This window comes from Notolabrus celidotus, chromosome 22 (genome assembly GCF_009762535.1).
Source record: "Notolabrus celidotus isolate fNotCel1 chromosome 22, fNotCel1.pri, whole genome shotgun sequence".
NCBI classification, from domain to species: Eukaryota; Metazoa; Chordata; class Actinopteri; order Labriformes; family Labridae; genus Notolabrus; species Notolabrus celidotus.
In genome coordinates, this window is record NC_048293.1 from 10,700,179 (window position 1) to 10,721,079 (window position 20,901).

Sequence of the window (20,901 nt, forward strand, 5' to 3'; positions counted from 1 at the left end):
GCTCCAGAGAAATGGCTGCTTTCAGAGAGTCTTAACAAGTAGCCTAATTAGGAGCAGGTCCAGGAAACTGGAGCTCAGGAGCCCCAAAGGAGCAGGGTCAAACAGTAAGCCCAGGTTAATGACATCTCCTGAGGGGTGAGTTTCCCACAGCAAGAGCTTTCTAAGCTCCAACCTCCACACCTCTCTACCCTCCATCTGGCATTCAGACAGCAGCATGGGAAATTATGGCTCTGACATCACTCCTAACTTGTGACATCATCACTGCCCATCAGTGATTTCACACAGGTTTGCCGCTGCTGCAGACATCTGATGTCTGCAGGCTAGTATGAGCAGGTTATTTATGAGTTGACTGGAGGAAGTAGTCACCCATTTGCTTAAGCCTCTGGCAGCCCACCGTCCCTCTCGGGGGCACTTAAAATCGATTCCTGCTCCACAACAAATCATAAGACATGCACCTACAACAAAGTCAATGTTAACCTCTAAACTTTGTCCGGACCTACTGATTTTTTGGGCTTCATCGCATATAAATGATCTAGCCACAAGTTATCCTCACTCCACTGAGAATCAGGATAGCCACAAGCTATCTGGTGACATCATAATTTGTTGTAGCATGTATTGTTCAACACAACACAACCATCAAAGCCTGCTGGGTTGTGTATTCAGATGAGCTGAGTCTGTAACCAATCTCTTTTTCAAAGGACTCTGGTCTCCATTGATGAGTCCTAACGCAGCAGCCTTAGATGTGAAACACAATGGATCGACATGATTAATCAAACACAGGCCCATTACAGCCAGACAGTCACACAGGCCTTCACCGTGCATTAACAGAAAGTCATAATAAGATGAGCAAAAAGGCTCATAGGGAAGAAGATTAACAGATACAGTTCTGTCACTGGGTGAGAGATCTCTGAAGGTTCTCTTTGTCAGTGATGATGGCCAGGGTGGCATGAATGCCTCAGCCTTCTGGAAACATTATTAGGTCAGGACAAAGGTGTGCATCTTATGAGCTATCTGAGGTGAATACGTGTCATATTGTTCCTTCAGTTCCTGATATTTGAATTGCTCAGAACCGAGACAGGGAACAACAGCATCTATCTGATCTAAATTTGAACTTTTAATAAAAAGTCAAAGATGAAACAGGAAAGGGTACACAGGACCTAGACTTTGATTGAAATCCATCTGATTACTAGTGAGGTATTTCACCTTTCTTTCTTCAAACTTTCATGATAAATTTGAACTGTAATAATTATCATTTTAAGGATACAGTCTCTAACGAGGTTTTTGGCCACCTGTTCCCAACCTTAAAGCAGCAGAGAAGTCAGAGGACCCTGATGTTCAATAATCTATCTGACACATCTAAATAGCAGTCTGACACTGACAGACACAAGGAGCATGCCAACTCTAGGTCATGCCAAATGGCTTTGATTTTAACCATACGTTAACACTGTTCTACAAACACTGATGAAATATTAAAACAAAATGAGGGCAGAGGCTTCTGCAATTTTAATGATGTTTGTGGCATGTGCAACAGAATAACTGTGATGCCTTAACGCCAAGCATCCAAGTCTGCTTCTCCACTGAGACACGCTGCACATGTAATCTCTTGTTCCTTTATTGCCCCCACTATGAAAGGTTCATTGGGCCAATTAGGCTGCCTGGCCTTCTGCAAAATGCCAGGCATTTAGCGGGAATGATAATGATTGGCACTGGGTTACATATGATTACAGCAGGGCTAAATGCACAGGGCAAAAGGGGGGCAGGAGTGATTTTATAATTTTATGTGTGTATATATAAATATACACACACACATATAAATATATATATAAATATATAAATATACACACACACATATAAATATATATATATATATATATATATACACTGTGTATGTGTGTGTGTGTGTGTGTGTGTATTGTCGATATTCTGTGCGTACATATATACATACATAAGCATTCCTCAAAAAGAAACCTACTCACAAAAACCTTGCACAATAAAGAAAATGGACTTCTGTGTTGGCAACAGCTTTTTTCTAATCCTCGCCCCTGGGCTATATTGTGCAGTCAAGCAGGCTATTACATGGCAACAATTAGGGGGGCTGGAGCCCAACACCTGGTCGTCTCCTATTCTGGCCCTTCAGTGGCAGCTGACTGTACAGTCTCACAGCCAGGTGGCCCTCCTTCATTGACATTAGCTAGTTACTCCAGGGTTAATCAGGAGCCTGCCATCATCCATTGGGCATACATGGAGCTCCATTCAGAATGGAAGCTTTCATAGTGGAAAAGGAATGATGGAGACAATGTTGTTATAAAAACTTGTCTCACACAAAATCTCAGACAGAAAGCCCAGATAATAAAATGGGCTGGGGGAGGGGTCGGGGCCTCTTAAATTGTAGTCGAAGTTCAGCGTGCAGCCCTGATTGGCTCAAATGCAGCCAGTGGCACGTCAACTGTGCATCCTGCAGATTATAATGGACCTTTTCATGGGTGGACAAAAACAGATGGAGGAGCGGGAAGTGTTATACATCCATGCAGGCTGTTGATGATGGGGGGAGGCAAACTGGATTTTGTCAAAGTCGGCAGATACAAAAACAAGTGGGTGTAGCTAGAGCGGCCTGGCTATATCTGGCCGCACAAAGCCCCATCCCAAAGCCCCCTGGCTTGAAGATCTGAGGATAAATAACACTCATTAGAATAACAAAAGCTATAGATTTGTACCCAAATCAGCCAGAGTCTCATCAATAGTAATTAGAAGCTATACATAACTAATGAAGATGTGTACACTACATTAAACAAAGGTACTGAGGGCTATTGTGTATCTAAACAGAGAGTGTGGGATAAGTGGACGTCTGCAGCACAAAGACTCACTACATTGCCACCACAACAATAGGAATGAGCAGAATGAATGCAAAAAGTTCTTAAATTATAATCCCATGTTGCATAAACTCTTATTCTAATGTGTACCTTAGATGCATTTCTTTTTTTGAGGTGAGATCCAATTACAAGAATATGTTAAGCATATCTCTGCAGCTGCCAACCAAATACTCTCTCTTCCTTCTACATTCAACTCAACATCATCACAGCGTGTTACATAGAAGAGACATGGGAAGATTTGGCTAATGTATTTCAGCATATCTCTTCTAGCCACAACATCACTTGACTATAAAACCCAGACTCCTAGCATTAACACATCAAAGGCTGCTCATCGTAAGAAGAGACAGACAATGGACAGAGGTGAATACTTCAATGTTTTGTTTTTTTAGGGCTTTGTTTGCTTCACCTTGTTCTCAATACAGAAAATTCCATTTAGTGCAAAAATGCAAATGCTGCAGGCACAAGGACATCCTCTAAACGGGAACAATGGACACAGGCCAGCAGAAGAGCCGCAATGCCTTTGAACTATTTAAAGAGGCATTAATGTGCAACTTATAAATAATCAACTAATATCTTCTTAAAAGAGCAGATTAAGTGTGTGACATTATAGGAGAGGTAGCCTTATGTAAAAATTAAAAGAGCAATCCTTTTCTCCTGACAAAAAAGGAGAATTGAAAATTCAATAGCCATTTAAGGACAAAGAGACCCAATAATGTCAGAAGATGTTCTCACAAGAGTCCAGAAAAACCCAGGGCCACATCAGAGACCAAGAGATTCCAGAGGAGAATGATGAGTGACATTTCACTGACATTTCCCAGCAGCATTCAATGCCTGCCTGTCTCAAGACGGCGTCGGAAATATCTGTGGATATGCCTGTATGTGACACTGGCGTTAAGGGATGCAGGTTCTTTCAGGGGACAGCCTCAGCTCTGGGGCTGGTGATGAGGAGCATGGACCCTGGGAGATTGAATGGTAATCACTGGAGCACAGATAATGGATGATTGAAGGCTCTCTCTACGCCGCTGTTGGATTTCAATATCAGAGGGGCCCTAGAATTGGGATTCTTATCAGGGGCAGTGTGTCAAACAAAGGAGAGCTGAGCGTGAAATATGGGGCCTAACTCAGGCACACGACCATGGCGATTAGCACAAGGATAAAAAAGGCCGAACAAACAAAAGAGGGCAGCCCCAGCTGGACAAAGGCCTGTCCACTGCCTTGTAACTAAAGACACGGAAGGAAGAGGGGACTTAAAGGAAGAGAGAGAGTACTTGATGGTTAAAGGAGGACAAGACAAGTTTTGCTGAGATGACTAGAAGATGAAAAGAGACAGCCGACTGTTAAAGAGTGTACTCTATTCCCTTCTTCTAAAGAGGGATAATGGAAGTAATTCATACACACAAACAAACAGACATTATTAATGATGGACAAACCCAAACACACGTGGGGGCACGAGGCTTCACATCTCTGCCAAGTCCATCACAGGAATAAAGCAAAACAAAGCAAAAAACAAACAAACAAAAACAAAAAAACTATTCCCATTTATCCCTAGATTCCAAGTGCTTCAGCCTGCCAGGAAAGCTCATTAACCCTACCTTAAAAAAAACACGAGACAAAAGATGGGATAACAAAACATAACTAATCAATGAGAACGCACCCAACTGGAGGGGAGGGGGCTAAGAACAAGCATCCATTTGGAAAACCTGAGGGTCCAACAGCTTTTATTTAGTGTTGTGCTGGTTGGCTGTGGGGTGGAGAAAGAAAGTTCATTAATTAAACAGGACTGGGGGGAACAGATGGAATGGCTAGCTGGATGCGTATCACTTCAAGCAGACAGACAGGTTTTTTACTTGCATGCTAGAACCAGCACCGCCACACATCAATCACAATAAACATGTTTTCCAAACGCCAAGGCATAACGTGGGGACATTTTGGCTGACGGACAGAGACCAACGATCCATTATCAAAAAAGGCAACTATAGCAATTCAGTTTCTCCTTGAGACTTTGAAAGGACATTTGTAGTTTTCAACACTCTTCCAAAAGCCTCCAAATTATTAACTAAATTAAATACAATTTTCCAAGAAATAAGCTCTATATTTCATCTAATAGATTGAACATTGTGGTAATTTAGTTTTTTCAATTAAAGAAAAAAAATAAAGATATGTCATTACAATGATATCGGTCAGTCTTCCTTAATTCATTCTACCTCATAATCTGATCCACCTAAGTGTAAAATAGGGATAGGGCGGACCAGGAGCCCAAATAAATAAATAAATAAACAGGGAGTTTTGCTTGCTTTCACTTTGCTGCTAATGCTAACAAATAAACAGATGTCAGACACAAATACATAACAGACGGAGAGAGAGAAGGGGAGGGGCCCTTGAGGTGGGGTTCAAGTTTAGAAATACGCAGAGTGCAACACTCTTTGGGTCAGCTCTACAGTTTCTACTTATGCTACATTAAACTCTTTTATCTTATTATCATAAGGTATACTGTATTCTGTATTAAAACCAGGTTTTCTCTGGAAACCGACGGTCTGATTTTACTTTATTAAAATAGAAATATAGAGAAAAGTGAACAAAACGAGTCAGAAGTTACAAGTGAAAGAAGTAAATCTAATGTTTGTTGAATTATTAAAAAAACAAAACAAACAATGATTATTTGTCAGAGGTTGCAGAGAGACACATATAGGACACAATGCATAAACACACAAACACAAAGCATGATGGTTTTGTGAGAGCAGACACACAAAAGAATGGTGGTAGCTTCCATATACATACAGACACAAATGCACCAACAGGCACAACAGTTTGACACCAGCAGTGTGTGTGTACGCTTCCCCAGGCAGGGCTCTGGGTCCCTGCTGTTGGCCGTCTGGTTCCACGCCTGCTCTACCTGTATTTAAAAGGGGCGGCCCCCACAGAGCTCAGACCTCAGAGTGCTGGCTGGGATGGGCTGGGCCCCCAGGGCTTAAAGGGTGTGGGTGCCATGCAGCGGACGCCTTTTGTTGCAGGCTGGGTGGCAAGGAGGAGGAGGAATTGATGTTGGGGTGTGTGGGGGACAGAAGAAAAAAAATGAGTAATGCTATGAGTCATTCTGCACAAGCAGCAGGGGAGGGAGACAGGGAGTGGGGGGGGGGCATGATGGGGGGGGTTGAAGGGAAAGAATACTTTTGCATGTTGTATGAAGCTAGACGCCATATGCCATCCGAGCCGGGCTGCCTCCTGAGTCAGGGCTCTTGGTTTGACAGGCCCGTGCTTGCCCCCTCCTCACCCCCATAACTAACGCCCTCCTCCCTCTAGGCCTTCCTTAGCTCCAGCAGTGGAAGAGGCAATTGCTTTGGTTGTGCATGGACTGCACTCTGTGTATTCGTATGTGTGTTTTGGGGGTGGGGGGATACTCAGTGATCTGAACACATCGGACATTGTCGTGAATCCCGGCAGGAACAGCTGGTCAGCTGGAGAGAAGGGTGGGAGGGGGTAGGGATAAGGAGGGGAAAAAGACGAGAGGCAGTGCGCTACACTGATAATGGGATTAGGTTAAAACATTCAGCGGGGGAGAGACCCCTCCTCTATGTGTAGCCCCTCAAATACTGCGTGAACTCACAACACCAATGCAAACCTCCGCCCAAACTACTCTGGCCAACATCACGAAAGAGCACTTGAAATCCCATACTTAACCCCAACCACCTACGCACCCCAACACAGCCAACAGACTTTAACTAAAAGGCTTAATAAGTCATACAAATACACTTTGAGTCAAGTCAAAGTGATTTCTTTAGCCTCTCTTGTAGACTACTTTATTTGAAGTGGGACATATTTTTACTTAACCTTTTTGATGCTCAGCCATGTTTTCCATAAACAGGAAGTTGGCCAGTTACGCTCATACCAGCTTAGACCATTACATGAATCCAACACATAATGACAAGCTTGGCGTCTCACTGTGCCCAGTCAAGCACTGTGCTCCACAGTGATATAGACTGCTGAGTATTATCTATGAGACTGCTGACAGTTATGGCACAACAGCTGGCAAATTAGACCTATCAGCAATGCTAAATAATTCATGTGAGACAACACTAACATGGCAGATCGTATTCATGACATCCCATCATGCATACAGGCGCACTTTCATCTCTGCTAGGTGAGGAATCTTACAGTATACAATAGAACGCACTGCTGTCGGACAAAGACACAGTGAGAGTGGGACAATAAGTTGCTCAGAAGGGGTGAGAGAATGTGTCATTGTCAATGCAGTGACTGTAATAATTATGATGGCGTCTGTGTGTTTGTGTGTGTGTGTGTGTGTGTGTGTGTGTTTGTGTGTGTGGAAGGGGTGGGGGCCAGCCCCAACTCACAAAGGAGTGAATACAGTATATCATGATTAGGTTTTTAGTAGACATTCACTAAGATTATGTTCAATCTTGTTTTGGCAAACAGGGGAGCAGGGGACTGCAGAGATGCTCACATAAGCCTGTGAGGGAACATGACAGACCTCAGCAGCTTTCTGGGTTCCCCAAAAGGATCAAGGCTCCCTCCTTTCTGCTACACACACACACACACACACACACACACACACACACACACACACACACACACACACACACACACACACACACACACACACACACACACACACACACACACACACACACACACACACACACACACACACACACACCACCTAAAAGCCTGGCTCGCATGACTGGCGATGGGCAGAAACAGATTATGGTTATTGATCGTTGCCTGGAGATGAATCTGAGTGTGTGTGTGTCTGTTTATGTGTGTCAGTACAGAGGATGGGGACTTGGGGCAGCGTGCAAAAACTATTGATTCCTTCCAGTAGGGAGGCTGTGTCTGTGAATCAAGGTCAGTTCTGCACTATCTCACCTATTAGAAACTTGCCATCTCTCTGAAACACACACACTGACAAAACTGACACTTCTTAACACACTCCCCATCACAAAGAGTGATGGACGCCACATCAAACTCAAGTGTTTGTGAAGACAGAGATAACTCCCAGCGTCTGGATGAAGACATTACACCATAGTGACATTTTGAAGGATTGTAATCATACAAAGGTTTCAAGCCAACAGCAAAGACATCCAGTGATGGGCTGGATTCACGTGACAGAAACAAACTTTCTCTTCTCCCTCATGCCAATATGTTTCTCACGGTATGTGTGCATGCAGTGATAGGTTGCATTAATAGAGAAACAATTATCCAATTACTACTCTGTTGCTGGTGTATCAATAAAAAGAAGGTGGTTGGATAAAATCTTAATTTGTTTTATATTGAACATTCTGTGGTCAAAATTTAAAATGCAGCAGTGAAAAGTGGATGAGTTGCAGACAATACACTTAGAAGACACAAAGCCAGACCAGCTGCGTTTTCCATCAGGCGTATAAATAATAGATGATACATTATGAGTTGTCTGTGAAAGGCTTGTGATGCGATGTCCATGAGGCCATGGTTAATTCTTGACTGAAATAATTGACACAAATTCAAACTGACAATGAGGGATGGAGACTGTACAAAATAACAAACTCAACTAAATAGATTTCCCCAATCAGAGATGGAGGAGACAGAGAGAGGGATTGAGTATGTGACAAGGAAAACTACAAAAGTGGGGGGGTATCCATTTGAAAAACACTTGTGTAGCCTATCTGTGCGTGTATTTTCTGAAAATGTTCTTGGCGGTCATTTTTCAATATCAAATCCTATTAGTCTGAGAGATCCTGTGAGCGTTGCAGCTGACTGCTGGAGTCCTCTTGAGCCTGTGACAGAGCGGGAGAGGGAGCCACAGCGCCATACTGGCCTTTTATCTGGACACGCAGGGGTCATATAGCTTCTCTTTGAAGAAATATTCAACTAATTACCTTGGAGAGTGGCCTCACAGGCAGAGAGCAGACTGTGGATTGCTAAGGCATTGTAGAGGGGTAATCTAAGGATGAGGATTTTCATCAATCACACATAAAAAAAATCCCATGAAAATGGGTCATTATTCCAATCTGTGACTGCAAAATAGCTACATAAACTAGGGAGATGGAAGAATGACAGCTGGAAGTTGAAAAGTGAATAGACTGGTGTAGAACATCAGCAAGTCCAAGGATGAATGCATACGAAAAAGTGACTCCACCTGCTAGTGAAGACTTTGTTTTGTTTTGCATGACTTTGTGTCAAGCAGAACATCCTCCTAAATGTAGTGCCTGCACCAAACCGAACAGTTTATGCATTACCTCTGTCCTTAGAGTCTCTCTACTTAAGAAGACAAAAAGCTTCAGCAAATAACTAATGCTGGCAGCACGCTTTGCCTGGCACATTCATTCATCTTCTCTCTTGGAGTGTGTGAGGCCTGGCAACCTATCAGTGCCAGAACTCCAGAGGCAGCGCTTATCTCCTCTCATAGATCATGCCTTTGTGCAGTCTGCTACTCTGCTAAGGAATGCCAGGTAAAGGCTTTTGTGGCCCACCACAGGCCCAGTACTGTCCAACCCACCCCCTACCCCCCTGAGGCTCAAAAAGGCGGGCAGGCCTGTGGCTGCCCCCCCTCTGGCACTAAGAGTCACACTGGGCTAATTCACTTGGCGTCGGGTAACAGACATCTGTCACTCAGGATGCCCCAGGGGACACACGCACAAGGCCTGATCGAGGTGGGGAGCCAGTGGAAGTGATGTGCTGTGAAATGCATACAGGCACATACTTACACACACACAACTGTAAACATCATACACAGCCTGTTATAGTGCAACTTAAGACAAAAAGCCTTTGTTATAAAAAGACTCAGTTGTAATGATTGAAAAAAATGTTCAAAACAACTTTTTTTTAATGTTATTTTTTTCAAACACTATAGATACTACTCTTCCAACCAAATGAAAACTCCTTGGGGGAGGTTTCTATAGCAACCGCCAGAGGGGCAGCGTGGTTCTGGTGAGGCGGCGCTGTACATGCTGTCCGAGGAGGAGCGGGGCGTTAAGAGAGATCAGGTTTCTCCCTCCGGGGACCATCCTGACTCTGCCCCCCCCCCACCAACTCTGAGCTGCTGGCATTCACATGCTAATTCATCTCCATTGGTGATTACACTCCCTTTAAACCAACTGACAACTACAGCTGGAGTCAGGCCCTTAACGGCACACTGTTGGATGGATGGGTGGAGGGATCTGTGTGCATGCTTGTGTTTGTATGCACTTGTATTTGTTGAGGGTACTCTTATTTTGGCTCTCCTTGTGCTCTATAAAACAGCAGTGATAGATGATGACACATTATCAGTGCTCCTGCTCAAACAGCCTCGCATAACCTCCCATGATGCTTCAGGCTGTGAAACAGCCCAGGCCTAATAGCTGTATGTAAATCAGCAAGCCCATAAAGATCAGTGTCAGCACTCAGCTGTATACGTTGGCTGACAGGACAACCACACCACATGTCTCAATGAATTTACCCCAATGAGCCACTGGTGGTGTTGAAAATACAAGATCAGTTGTGTTGAACACTTAATGGTACCATTCTAAAAAATAGTACTAAATACAGTATATACCCACAGCAAAATGGTCCGAGCTGTATGTACAATCATTGGTTGACTTTCAAAATAATGTTGCATTTTTAAGAGCCATTCCTGTCATGATGGCAAACACTGAATTAAGCAGAAGGCATTGAGAGTAAAGGATACAAACTCTGGTAGAGTGTCAGCCGGGACTTGACAGCTCTGCTGGCATTGATACAAGTGGCCCGCACCAAGCTTGGCAGCAGCGTCCCGGTGATGATGGCGCCATCAAACAGAGGCCCAAAGAAAGGAACCTGGAAAAAGTTAGGAAACAAGACACAAAAATAAAAACAAGACACATCAAAACTTCCACATTGATCCAGGAATGTTTTGGGTAAGGTCCATAGGCTATTTGTGCAAGAAAATGATCAAAAGTATTTTTGCCTGTTATATTTTTAACCGTTTATCCATCTGTTTGGGGGAAGGGTTCAAGTTGAAATTGGATTTTTACCTAACTTTGCATGACAACCACACAGATCTAATGCGAATCAATGCTAGGTAAATGAAATTAAAATGACAATCAATACTAAACAATGGAACAAATACAAAGGGGCAATATGCATTTTAGCAGCAGCCTGTGAGTGTGTGTGGGTACATGCGTCTGTTCATGCATATTGGAAGGGGGCCCTTAATCACTAAACCTCAATGGTCGTTGACCTGGAAGTTGACGTGAATGTCAAAGACTCTCCAAAAGGTCCTGCTGCTTTCAACTTGGTAGTTCAGCTTGGATGATAACCAGTCAAATTACACAGCTTGTGGACTTTTACCAGAAATAATACTCCACACACCAGAAACCTCTGTGACACTATGTTAAGAAATTTCAAACAAAAGGTGATAACTTTAAGTTAAACAAGTTAAATGTGTAGAATTTTGAAAAGAAATGTGCGCTGGAATAGGGTGGGGAGAGGTGGAGTTAGGCAAGGTTAAAACAGTGGCAGCCTTTTCCAACTGTTCTTTAGCTAAGGAGAGGGAAAAGGACCAAACTTGGAGCATGCTGTCGTACGGTTTAATTGACCAATTTAAACGAGTCCTGTGATTTCCTGCTGCAATCACAGTACAAATCTTCCTTTTCCTAAGTTTAATTACACAATTTAACTAATCTATTATGGTGCAACTAAGCTAAGGCATTACAAATATACAATCACTCTGAAAATGATCACGTGCTAAAGAGACTTAGACTTGAAGACGGACAACTCCTAAAATATAAGTATGACAAAAAAGGTCTATAATAAATTTTTCTCACAAACAGCTTCTGATATTTACACAAAAAAATATTGTGGATCCACCTAAACTTCAGAAGCTGTTCGTCCACAGACAAAGGAATGTCAGTATTCTCTGTAGAAGTGGATGTATCGGGTAGAGTTAGCGAGTACCTAAGATTAAAGCTAGCAAAGACAGCATGGTCACCATCTCTGGGAGCACATATCTACACTGTTGGTAAAACTTCGATTTGAGCTCATTTAGACATAAGCAAGAGAAAAATTGATGCAATTCACAACAAAACCGGAACAGGATGCAAGGGAAATGGACTTCTCTAACTAATGAAAAGTGAAAAGAGGCATGAAATAAATTCAATGCTGAAATTAATTGTCATAGGTTTCTTTCCCATTAATCACCTTAATATATGTAATACCCTGGGAGGAACTTGTGGTATGTGTTGATTTCGGTATCCCCTGTGGACAAAGTGAGCTTTGCTGATTTTGATCTTCAGAGTGGACAAGACACCGATAAGAAGTAGGGGGATCTTGTCACACCCTGGCTTGATTCTATTTTCGCATAACCATCTGCTAACCATACATAACCCTTACATAACCAGTGTTTCTTATCTTTGCTTTGGAACATGTAAAAAAAAAGCTGTATCAGCGGCATGCAGTTAACGGTTTAGTCTGGTACTGATTTCAGACAGCAAAATTAACAATAAGAAATAGTCACTCATCTTAATGGAATTCTTTTTAGCTTTTTTAAGGCCATTAAGTAGCATCAATACTAATTTTAGTCAGTTTCATAACCAGATAAAAACTCCTCTCAGGAGCTTTAAGCTAATAATTAAATGAAATCACATGTCGTTAAATTAACTTCTAAGTTCTACTCAGTTTACCCATGTTTAGTACCTATACTGGTAGATGGTCTTAGCATAAAACGGTACTGACAGTTGTAGCTTACCTGTGGTTTTTTCATGATCTGGATGAAAAACATGTGGTTCTTCATTGGGTAGATGACAACCAGCACATCTCCAAAGTCAGTCGGGATGATGCCACGTCGGTAGTCCCTGGTGTGCTCTGACCACACTATGTGCACCTCATCATTTCCCAGGTGACGTAGCTGCCAAACAAACAAAATCAGCCTAATCAAGAGCATGACAAGTGCAGGTAATTATCATCCCTATGGTGACAATGACTGGAACACAAATTTAGAGAACCCTGGGCATGTCTCTTGGCGCATCCACTCAGTAACTCCTACCTACATTATCTCTAGACTGAACTGAGATTTAAGAGATAAAGAAGGGATTGACCAATAGCACATGCTATATAATGCTAATTGATAAGTTACTGTTAAACACATTAAGTGCAATAACTGTTTTAAGCAATACATGCAAAAGCAGAAGGTGTAAGTGCAAGTTAGTAATTTAAAACCCATCATAAAGCCTGTTTAGAACAATGGTGTAAATATGGGCCCAGGTCCTGGTTTTGACTATTTTTACAGTCTTTTTATTACAAATTCAAATTGCAAACACAAAATGCACAAAATTGAACATTTCAAAACCAAATAATTCAGATCCAATTAACTTGGCCCATCAGAGACTAAATTGCTTCCAATTTCCACCCTATTCACAAACACAAATGAACTGGGTAGGGCAAGATGGTACATTTAAGTGAAAGGAAATTGACTTATGCTAGTTTAAAATAGGTAAATAGCTGTCCTCTTTCTAAAGTAAAATGAAAGGACACAGCTACATTATATTCCCTGTGAAGATTACTTACTAGCTTGTAGTCCAGTGATGTTTTTTGGGGTATCATGGACACGGAAAAGTCAGCCTCTACTCTGTAGAAAACATCTGCCGATGTACTGTGGGCCTAATGAGCCATTAAGAAGCATGCCCTCGCCACCAAAAATGCAATTAGCACATTCTATTATAAACCCTTAATTATGGTAATATGGTAATCTTAAACAAATCCACGGCATGCTGATTACCGAAGCCTGCCAGTTCAGTCTGTCTGTCCAAGGATCAGCAGGTACCAAGCAGGTCAGTCACTGGGACAATTTCAAAGAAAATGTTGAATATGCATTTGCACTAGACAATCAACACAGGGTGTTAATTTGGGTTAAGATATTTGCATTTGGATGATCTTAATCAAAGTTTAATGAGGATGCTTATGCTCAAGTCAATCATCGCCTGCAACTATCTATTTACTCCCTTGTTAATCACACCCAAATGTTTGAGACTTATTTAATACAATGTGATTCAAGTCAAAGGCTCTTGTCCAATTAGTCCTCTTTGACCTTCCACCCGGCAAATGGGCTTCACACACATGGAGACAGCAGACCAGAGGACCCCGAAAACACAAGAAGGTGCTTATATAAACAACCTGCAGCAGCCCAGTTAAGTGTAGATATTGGGTTTGTATTTGTCAGCCAATGCAATTGTCTATCTCTGCCTCTCTCTCCTCCACCAACACACATACACATCTCCACAGTCAACACAGCCTGACCCCAACCCTGTAGGTCACTTCTGTAACCGAATTACTGAAGCCAGCTGCTACTGCTGCAGCCTGCATTGCCCCGAAACCCACAATTGGATTGAGGAATTCATGGTTTTGTGTCTTTTCTTTTTGGTTTAGCTGACCCCCCTCCATCATCTACTAACAGGCAATCTGCCCAGCGAGAATTGACCCATCCATCGCTCCCCCACAGCATGCCTCTATGGTTACAGGCTGCAAAGTGGGTGACTGCTGGACTTAAAGTGTTATTTTTAAATTGACAGGGAAACATCCCACGGACAAAGCCAGTTTCACATTCCAATTCTTCATACGACTTTCTCTTCTCTCTGGTCCTCAAATCTTTTCTGAAGCATCCATGCATGCAGTCAGCCTGCCAATTTCTGTGCAGCCTGTGGCTGGTGTGTGGATCTGTGCAAGGTGAGCATCAGAAAATTACAGAAATTCCCAGTGAAAATGAATGGAGGTAGAGTTGCAGCACACTCCTCCCTGGGCATGGTGGCCCCTCCAACGCCTCACTCTGGACAGCCAAAGTCAAAATCTTGACACAGTCTAACTAATTTTTACAGTCATTACATAGACGTTCAAGATGGGTTGGAGGGAGTAGGGGGTTATTTGTGAGATGGAGAGGGGGAGATCTGTGGAGTATTGGAGGGGGGCTGGATGTGATGAGAGCCTGATGAATTTCCCTTCTCAGCAGGGTACTGTATGAGAAGATTGGCAGCACGGGCAGGGGCCTTGCGGCTCATTTCTTTGTGCTAACTATGACTGGTGCACTACAGCTCAGAATCCCACTGCAGAACCCAATCGATTGCTCCTGTGGCGGCAGCAGGAATTGGATAAAAGGATCCTGCCGGCATCCGGCCGGCGCCTGCCCTAGCAGGGAGAGCTAATGGTTGAATCCAGGCCTTGGTCACAGCACACAGGGAGGGGTGCATGGGCTAGCAGAATCACAGTCATTACCACCACGGCACATGCCCTCTCTTCACTCACGCGCCTGCAACTCTCTACTCCTCAGGCCTGCCTGGCTGGGGTCACTAATCAATGCCCGCACTCTGGAGTCACACCTCCTGATCGCAGCTTAACACAAAACTGAAGGCTACAACAACATACTGCTATGGTCAGGAAGGGCTGTGTAGCCATTTCACTGCATCAAGCAGGCAATTATTTAAGGATCATATTCTCTGAACTTGTGATGGGAAATTATTAACACATAAAAAAAAATAGTAGGCCGGAACAAGTGTACAAATGTACCTGTTACACAGGTTGATTAGATCAGAAAAAGAAACATGACTTCTTACCTTTTTGGTGAGGCAGTCATCAGAATCAGACGGCATACGCGTAGAGACATGGAAGATGGATTCCATGGTGGAGGTAGCATAGTAAGGAGCTGTTAGACCTGTGCTGCCATTCCTTTGTAGGCCACCCATAAAGCCACAGTGTGTGGCCAGGTCCACCTGAGGAATGCTTGTACAGTTTAGTGTGTGTGAGTGTGAATATTCCGGTTGTATGTGTGGATACAGAGTGCTTGTTTGAGTGAGTGCGGTTGTCTTCACCTCCCATCCTAGTCCAGACACAAAGTCTTCATAAGCCTGGCTGCCTGCACTGTTAGACAAGATAGAGCACTTGTCCTCTTGGCCTTCTCCAATGTAGAACACTGCAATCTTGTGTGTCTCCCGACTGAAGAACAAAATAGAAAGTGGCAATTATTAAAAGAACGACAAAAAAAAAAAACATTGAGCAATTTCATAAACACAACAGAATTTGAGAAGCTTCTTATTACAACAGCTACTTTGGAAAAAAAACATTTGAAATGTGAATGAAATTACTCAAAGCACTACACTTTACTTATCAAGGTAATTGTGTGGGAGTGTGATTGAGCTGTTGAATAAACTCCGGAACGTAGAATGTGACAAATACAACTTAGCTAAATTTTTCAATTATGTGTCCAGAAAAGAGCCACACCCCCCGCAGCTTTCCTTGTTGCCATGGCAGTAAAACATGCATGGGTAAATTAAGGGCACTTTCCATGCTTCCCGACAGGTTGTTATTGCCCAACCCAGTCCAGTCATCTGGGAGAATGACGTCCAATACTTTGAAAATTATTTAATGAGCTTCTGTTATAAGTGATATGTGGAGATCTTATTAGTTGGACTTCCAAGAGGGGGGCAGAATGAGTGATTTTTGTTGGGCTGTGATCAGTAGGATAAGCTACACAAACCACTTTTACTTATGTAGAACACAAGACAGGACACATTATGATCCACCTCATACTGCATAAAGGAATTACCATTGTCTGGAATCCAAATTCTTCAGTTCCCTTAAGAGTTTAGAGTTCTTCTTCAGCAAATGGAAACTTTTCCTGTCAGAGAGAGAAGGTTTTTTTTTAGACTTTACCAATTCTGTCCATAAAACACAATTCAGGAAACTGTCATGATGGCAACAATGAACAGACATTTGTAAAAGTGGTATAATCTACAAGCAAATTGTCCGACAAATTTTTGTTTCGGAGTCAAGATTAACAAAGGCAAAATGGACACAGGTGCAAAAAGCAATCTCCTACTAGCTGTGTGCGCGTCGCACCATAACCATTAAGAGGTGTAAGCTTTTAATTTACGGGGAAGCACTGCAAAGATGTGGCTCTGCAAAGAAGACCTTAGTGAAAACAGCTGGGCACTTTTTATCCTGTGGAGAGGAGATTAAGATACTGCAGACTCCAGTGTGCTTTTAACTTCACTCTTTCCCTTTTGAGTAACGAGCAAACAGCTGCGATACTTGGGAAAGAGGAAAGTATCCTGGGCTCAAAAATAAACTTTTGAGGGCATAACATTATTTGTTTAGATTTCTTTTTTTGGTATATTGTGAACATTTAAAAAAAAAAAAATTTAAATGATGAAGAAATATGTTGAGATACAAACGAAAGAACCCTGTGTGACTTTTTACAAACTATTCTTTTTTTATTATCTCTGGCCTTCTCTGGTGTAATGTAAACTGGGCCACATATTGTCAGCAATTTCAGGTTGTAGCGTACCTGCGGTCCCAAGAGTTCATGCCAAGGTCATTAAGCAGCAGCCGGCAGAAGTAGAAAGGAGCTTTGGGTTCCTGGGGAGAGGGTTCCCTCTGGCATGCAGCCCGAAAGCTTACATCAGCATCCCACCTTTTCACTTGCTCCTCTTCCTGCTGAGTCTGACGCAAAATGGCCTCCAGGATGGCACTCTCTTGCTCCAGGTTCATCCCATGGGGTGAGGTTGCAGGCTGGTTGAGCCTGAGTTGTGGCTGCGGCAGGCATTCTGGGCTGCTATGGCCCAGGTCCTCCAAAAGCGTATCCAGAATATCGACCTCTTCTTCCTCACAGCAGTCTGAGAGGGAGTCTGAGACTGAGCATTTACTTTTGTGTGACCCCTTTGTTGGAGAGTTTGGCTGGTTTCTGCAGTGAGTTACCGTTGTGGTGGTGGGAGACAGCGGGTGATCAACTGAATTAAAAACTCCCATGTCTACAAAGTCGTCCTGGGTTGTGCAATAAAGTATAGAGCCATCCCATGAGTATTTGCCGGAGATGTCCCGGACTATGACGCGCACTTGTGAAGAAGGTTTAGGGGGCTGTCCAACAGCGGGGGTCTCAGACGGAATCTGCAGGTAGGAAACCAGTGTGCTGTCATTGAAGACAAACAGCTGCAGGTTGGGGCTTTTGAAGACCTCAGAGGACAGCTCTGACGATTCCACGTACGGGTTGTCATGATTTTCGCTCACTAGGCTGTGGAGAAGTGCGGGGCCACCGCTCAGTGGATGATGGCCCAGGTGGTTTACCAGGTGTGTCATGACCATCCGCGCTGTCAGAGGAATCAGCTCCATGTTCCGACGTCGCTTTTCTGTTGGAAGAATGAGTTGATGAAGATAGAAATAAAGACTTCATGTCTCAGGTAAATAGGTGAGATAAAATGTAAAATGTGATCAGTGGTAATTGTAATGGATTTGGAACATAGACATGTATAAAAAAAAAATGACGTAGAATCTGTGACGTCCCCCATCTGTTTTGAAGCCGATCGTTGGCGGGTGCCAAATTGGAAATGCAGAACACAACAACAACATCCGTCCGTGCTAGTGTGAGGTAAAGAGGCGGGCCTTTAACTTTTTGGCTAACAGCTACAGGGTGCCCGCCGGTCAATCAAGTCCACCATGTTCTTATTTGGGAAAACTTGTAAGTTTAATATCTTCAAAAATACCAAGTAATAAAAAAATTCACCCCTCGTACAGTGTGTGCCGATTGAGAAATTAGCTATTCAGACCTAAACCGTTTTTTGAAGCAGGCTGTAAACATGTTTATTATTGCTGCAAATATCGTCTTTTTTTGAATGGGTGTGTTTGTGGATTCCAGCCTCAAGTGGACGCTTGAGGAATTGCAATTTTTTAGCACTTCCGCATGGGCTCCATAATTTTTAAGACCGGAGGTTGGTGCTTGGTTTGGTATTAAAAAATGCACGTGGGCATCTTGCATATTTTTTATAACATGTCCACAGCAGACTTCACTACCATATTTCTAAAGCCCCACATTTGTTTGTCAACATGCTATCATCTCTGTTAGCTCTTCACACAAAGCCAAATCTCATTTATGATCACTAATAGGGGAACTTTATTCATTTCTCACAATAGCTTGGCAAGCACACTTTCTAGTAGGTAGCATCTAATCATGAGAGACAACTTTGAAAAGCTTATTGAGTCTTCTTTCAATGGACAAGCATCAGGACTGGCTGAGTGCTAATGAGAACCACCATCCTTACAAGCTGCCTAATAGAACTCTACCTCGTGAATTGCATTTATGTAAATGCACAGGTTTTTACAACCAAGAGAAAGGCATGCAGTGCTTTATTCTGCAGTGATGTGGGGAAAAACAAGAAGATGCACTCCTGCATTGTGACAGTGCTATCAATACCATCATCCCCCATCAAAGTGGAGAAAGCTCTTTAGAAAGCAGGCCAAGCTGCATTAGAGATGTGCTGGCCCTTTGATGTGACTTGATCAATATGAGGTGGGGGCATGAATATAACTAGGCCGGCACTCTTTGGTTTGCCCTTTTGATAGTGTTTTGTTATTTCTACTAAGACTCTATGCAGCTGTGCACAAAAAAACCCTGAAGAGTGGTGAAATTTTTCAGGCAAAAGCTACAATTCAAATGTCTAACATTGTTTCAGTCGACATATGCGCTGTATATCTGAATTAAAAGGACTTTTCAGAAGTTAAGGACACAGGAGAGAGGAATACATTGCCTAATGGAATCACAAGGTCACAAAAAGAGAAGGAAAAAAATCACATTTTATCAAAACCCCATAATGGGTCTTCACTCTAGGGCTGAGTACTCATGCGAACATCCCATTCCCTGTGATGACTGATTTCCTTTTTATACTTTTAATAAGATATTGACATTTAATAGAGAGTCCCCAAATGGATGGGCCACTTTGGCTTTGCTTTTCCCTCTATTTTTTTCCATACTACACTTTTGTAGTCCACCAGAAATGTAGTATGGAGCCAAAATAATGTGAGTCAAAGTGGGATCAGATTTAGTTATGTTGGGGTTAGCTTTGATGTGACAGCTAGCAATGAACCATGAACTGAATTTTTACTTCCACACGTGCATGTAAAAATCTGCACATATAAACACAAACGACAGAGTGAATGAATCTAGCATAATTTCATCTATCAGCAGAGTGAAATCCTTCACATGGATAAATAAGAGGTGAGAATGGGTTTGTGTTCTTACCTTCAGCTACAGTAAGCAGGTTGCCAAAGTCAGTGCTAGTCGTCTGGGAGGGTGGTGGTTCGAAGCTCTTAATCTGACCCAACATGAGGTCGTAGTCAGTTGACAAGTCTGACAGGCTGAGGAGGTAGTGGCTCTGTTGGGTGTGCAGGTTGGAGCCAGCCACACAGCAGTGCAGCACCTAAAGAAAAGCAGAGAACTTAAGTTACTGTACCAAAATAAAAAAAGTTTCCTGGATGGAACTTTTATAACACGAAACTGAAATTCTCTTTATTAACAGAACTTGAGCTATGAATTGTAACAACACCATCCTGTTAGATATGGTGAGACGGTGAACAGTGACACCCCTGCAGGCCTGATCTAGATTGACATGATCCAGGAGCACATGAAAGAGAAATATATGGTCTATTTACATCATAAGGCGGTGGAAGGGGGGGAGGAGAGAAGAGAGGGTCTTTATTGCCACTAATCCATTTCTCCTGTGATGTGTGAGTATATCGATCCACATAACAGATGGCAGAGCATCCGTTGGCAGGGCTAGATAAGACGCACCGGGGCAGTTGATTACAGCCATTGGACAGGTTTACACTGTTTGATTTAATTAAGACTTTATCCTGGTGCACAGCTCCTACAACAGACATGCACATAGACAACACACAAACACACCTGTATACTGTATAATCTGACTGAAGGTTAGGTGCTGTAAAGGATTGGGTAAAACATATGCCTAATGTATGTAAATGAGGGGGCCTCTCATTCAGAGCAGAGCAACTTGGGTAAAGCCATGCAAAGGCTAATCCCATTCAGTATTCACATACGCTCATACTTGGCTAAGAGACGCTCTGAGAGGCATGCTGGCCCTGCCATCTGAAACAGTATTGTGTGAGGCAATGTAGACAGTATGTGGATGATTCCACAGAGCAGACCTCTGGGTGCCTGGGGGGAGGGATTGAAAGCTTGATACTGAAAAGACCTGAACCAAACAGCTGCTAGCCAAAGCACCAAAGAGGTTCCTCTGTGGAGAGGTGG

At 42.9% G+C, this 20,901-nt stretch overlaps 1 protein-coding gene across 2 annotated transcripts in view; it reads right to left on the reverse strand.

Moving 5' to 3' along the window:
• ralgapa2 (Ral GTPase activating protein catalytic subunit alpha 2) overlaps window positions 1–20,901 on the reverse strand; it is a 105,468-nt gene that overhangs the window by 15,389 nt on the left and 69,178 nt on the right. For both annotated transcript variants that reach the window (XM_034675644.1, XM_034675645.1), the window contains exons 32-38: window positions 19,876–20,053; window positions 17,152–17,989; window positions 16,411–16,482; window positions 15,677–15,800; window positions 15,422–15,577; window positions 12,568–12,726; window positions 10,531–10,658 (exon numbers count right to left, since the gene is read on the reverse strand). In XM_034675644.1, the coding sequence (XP_034531535.1) occupies window positions 10,531–10,658; window positions 12,568–12,726; window positions 15,422–15,577; window positions 15,677–15,800; window positions 16,411–16,482; window positions 17,152–17,989; window positions 19,876–20,053 (1,655 nt within the window). The remainder of the gene's footprint in view (window positions 1–10,530; window positions 10,659–12,567; window positions 12,727–15,421; window positions 15,578–15,676; window positions 15,801–16,410; window positions 16,483–17,151; window positions 17,990–19,875; window positions 20,054–20,901) is intronic.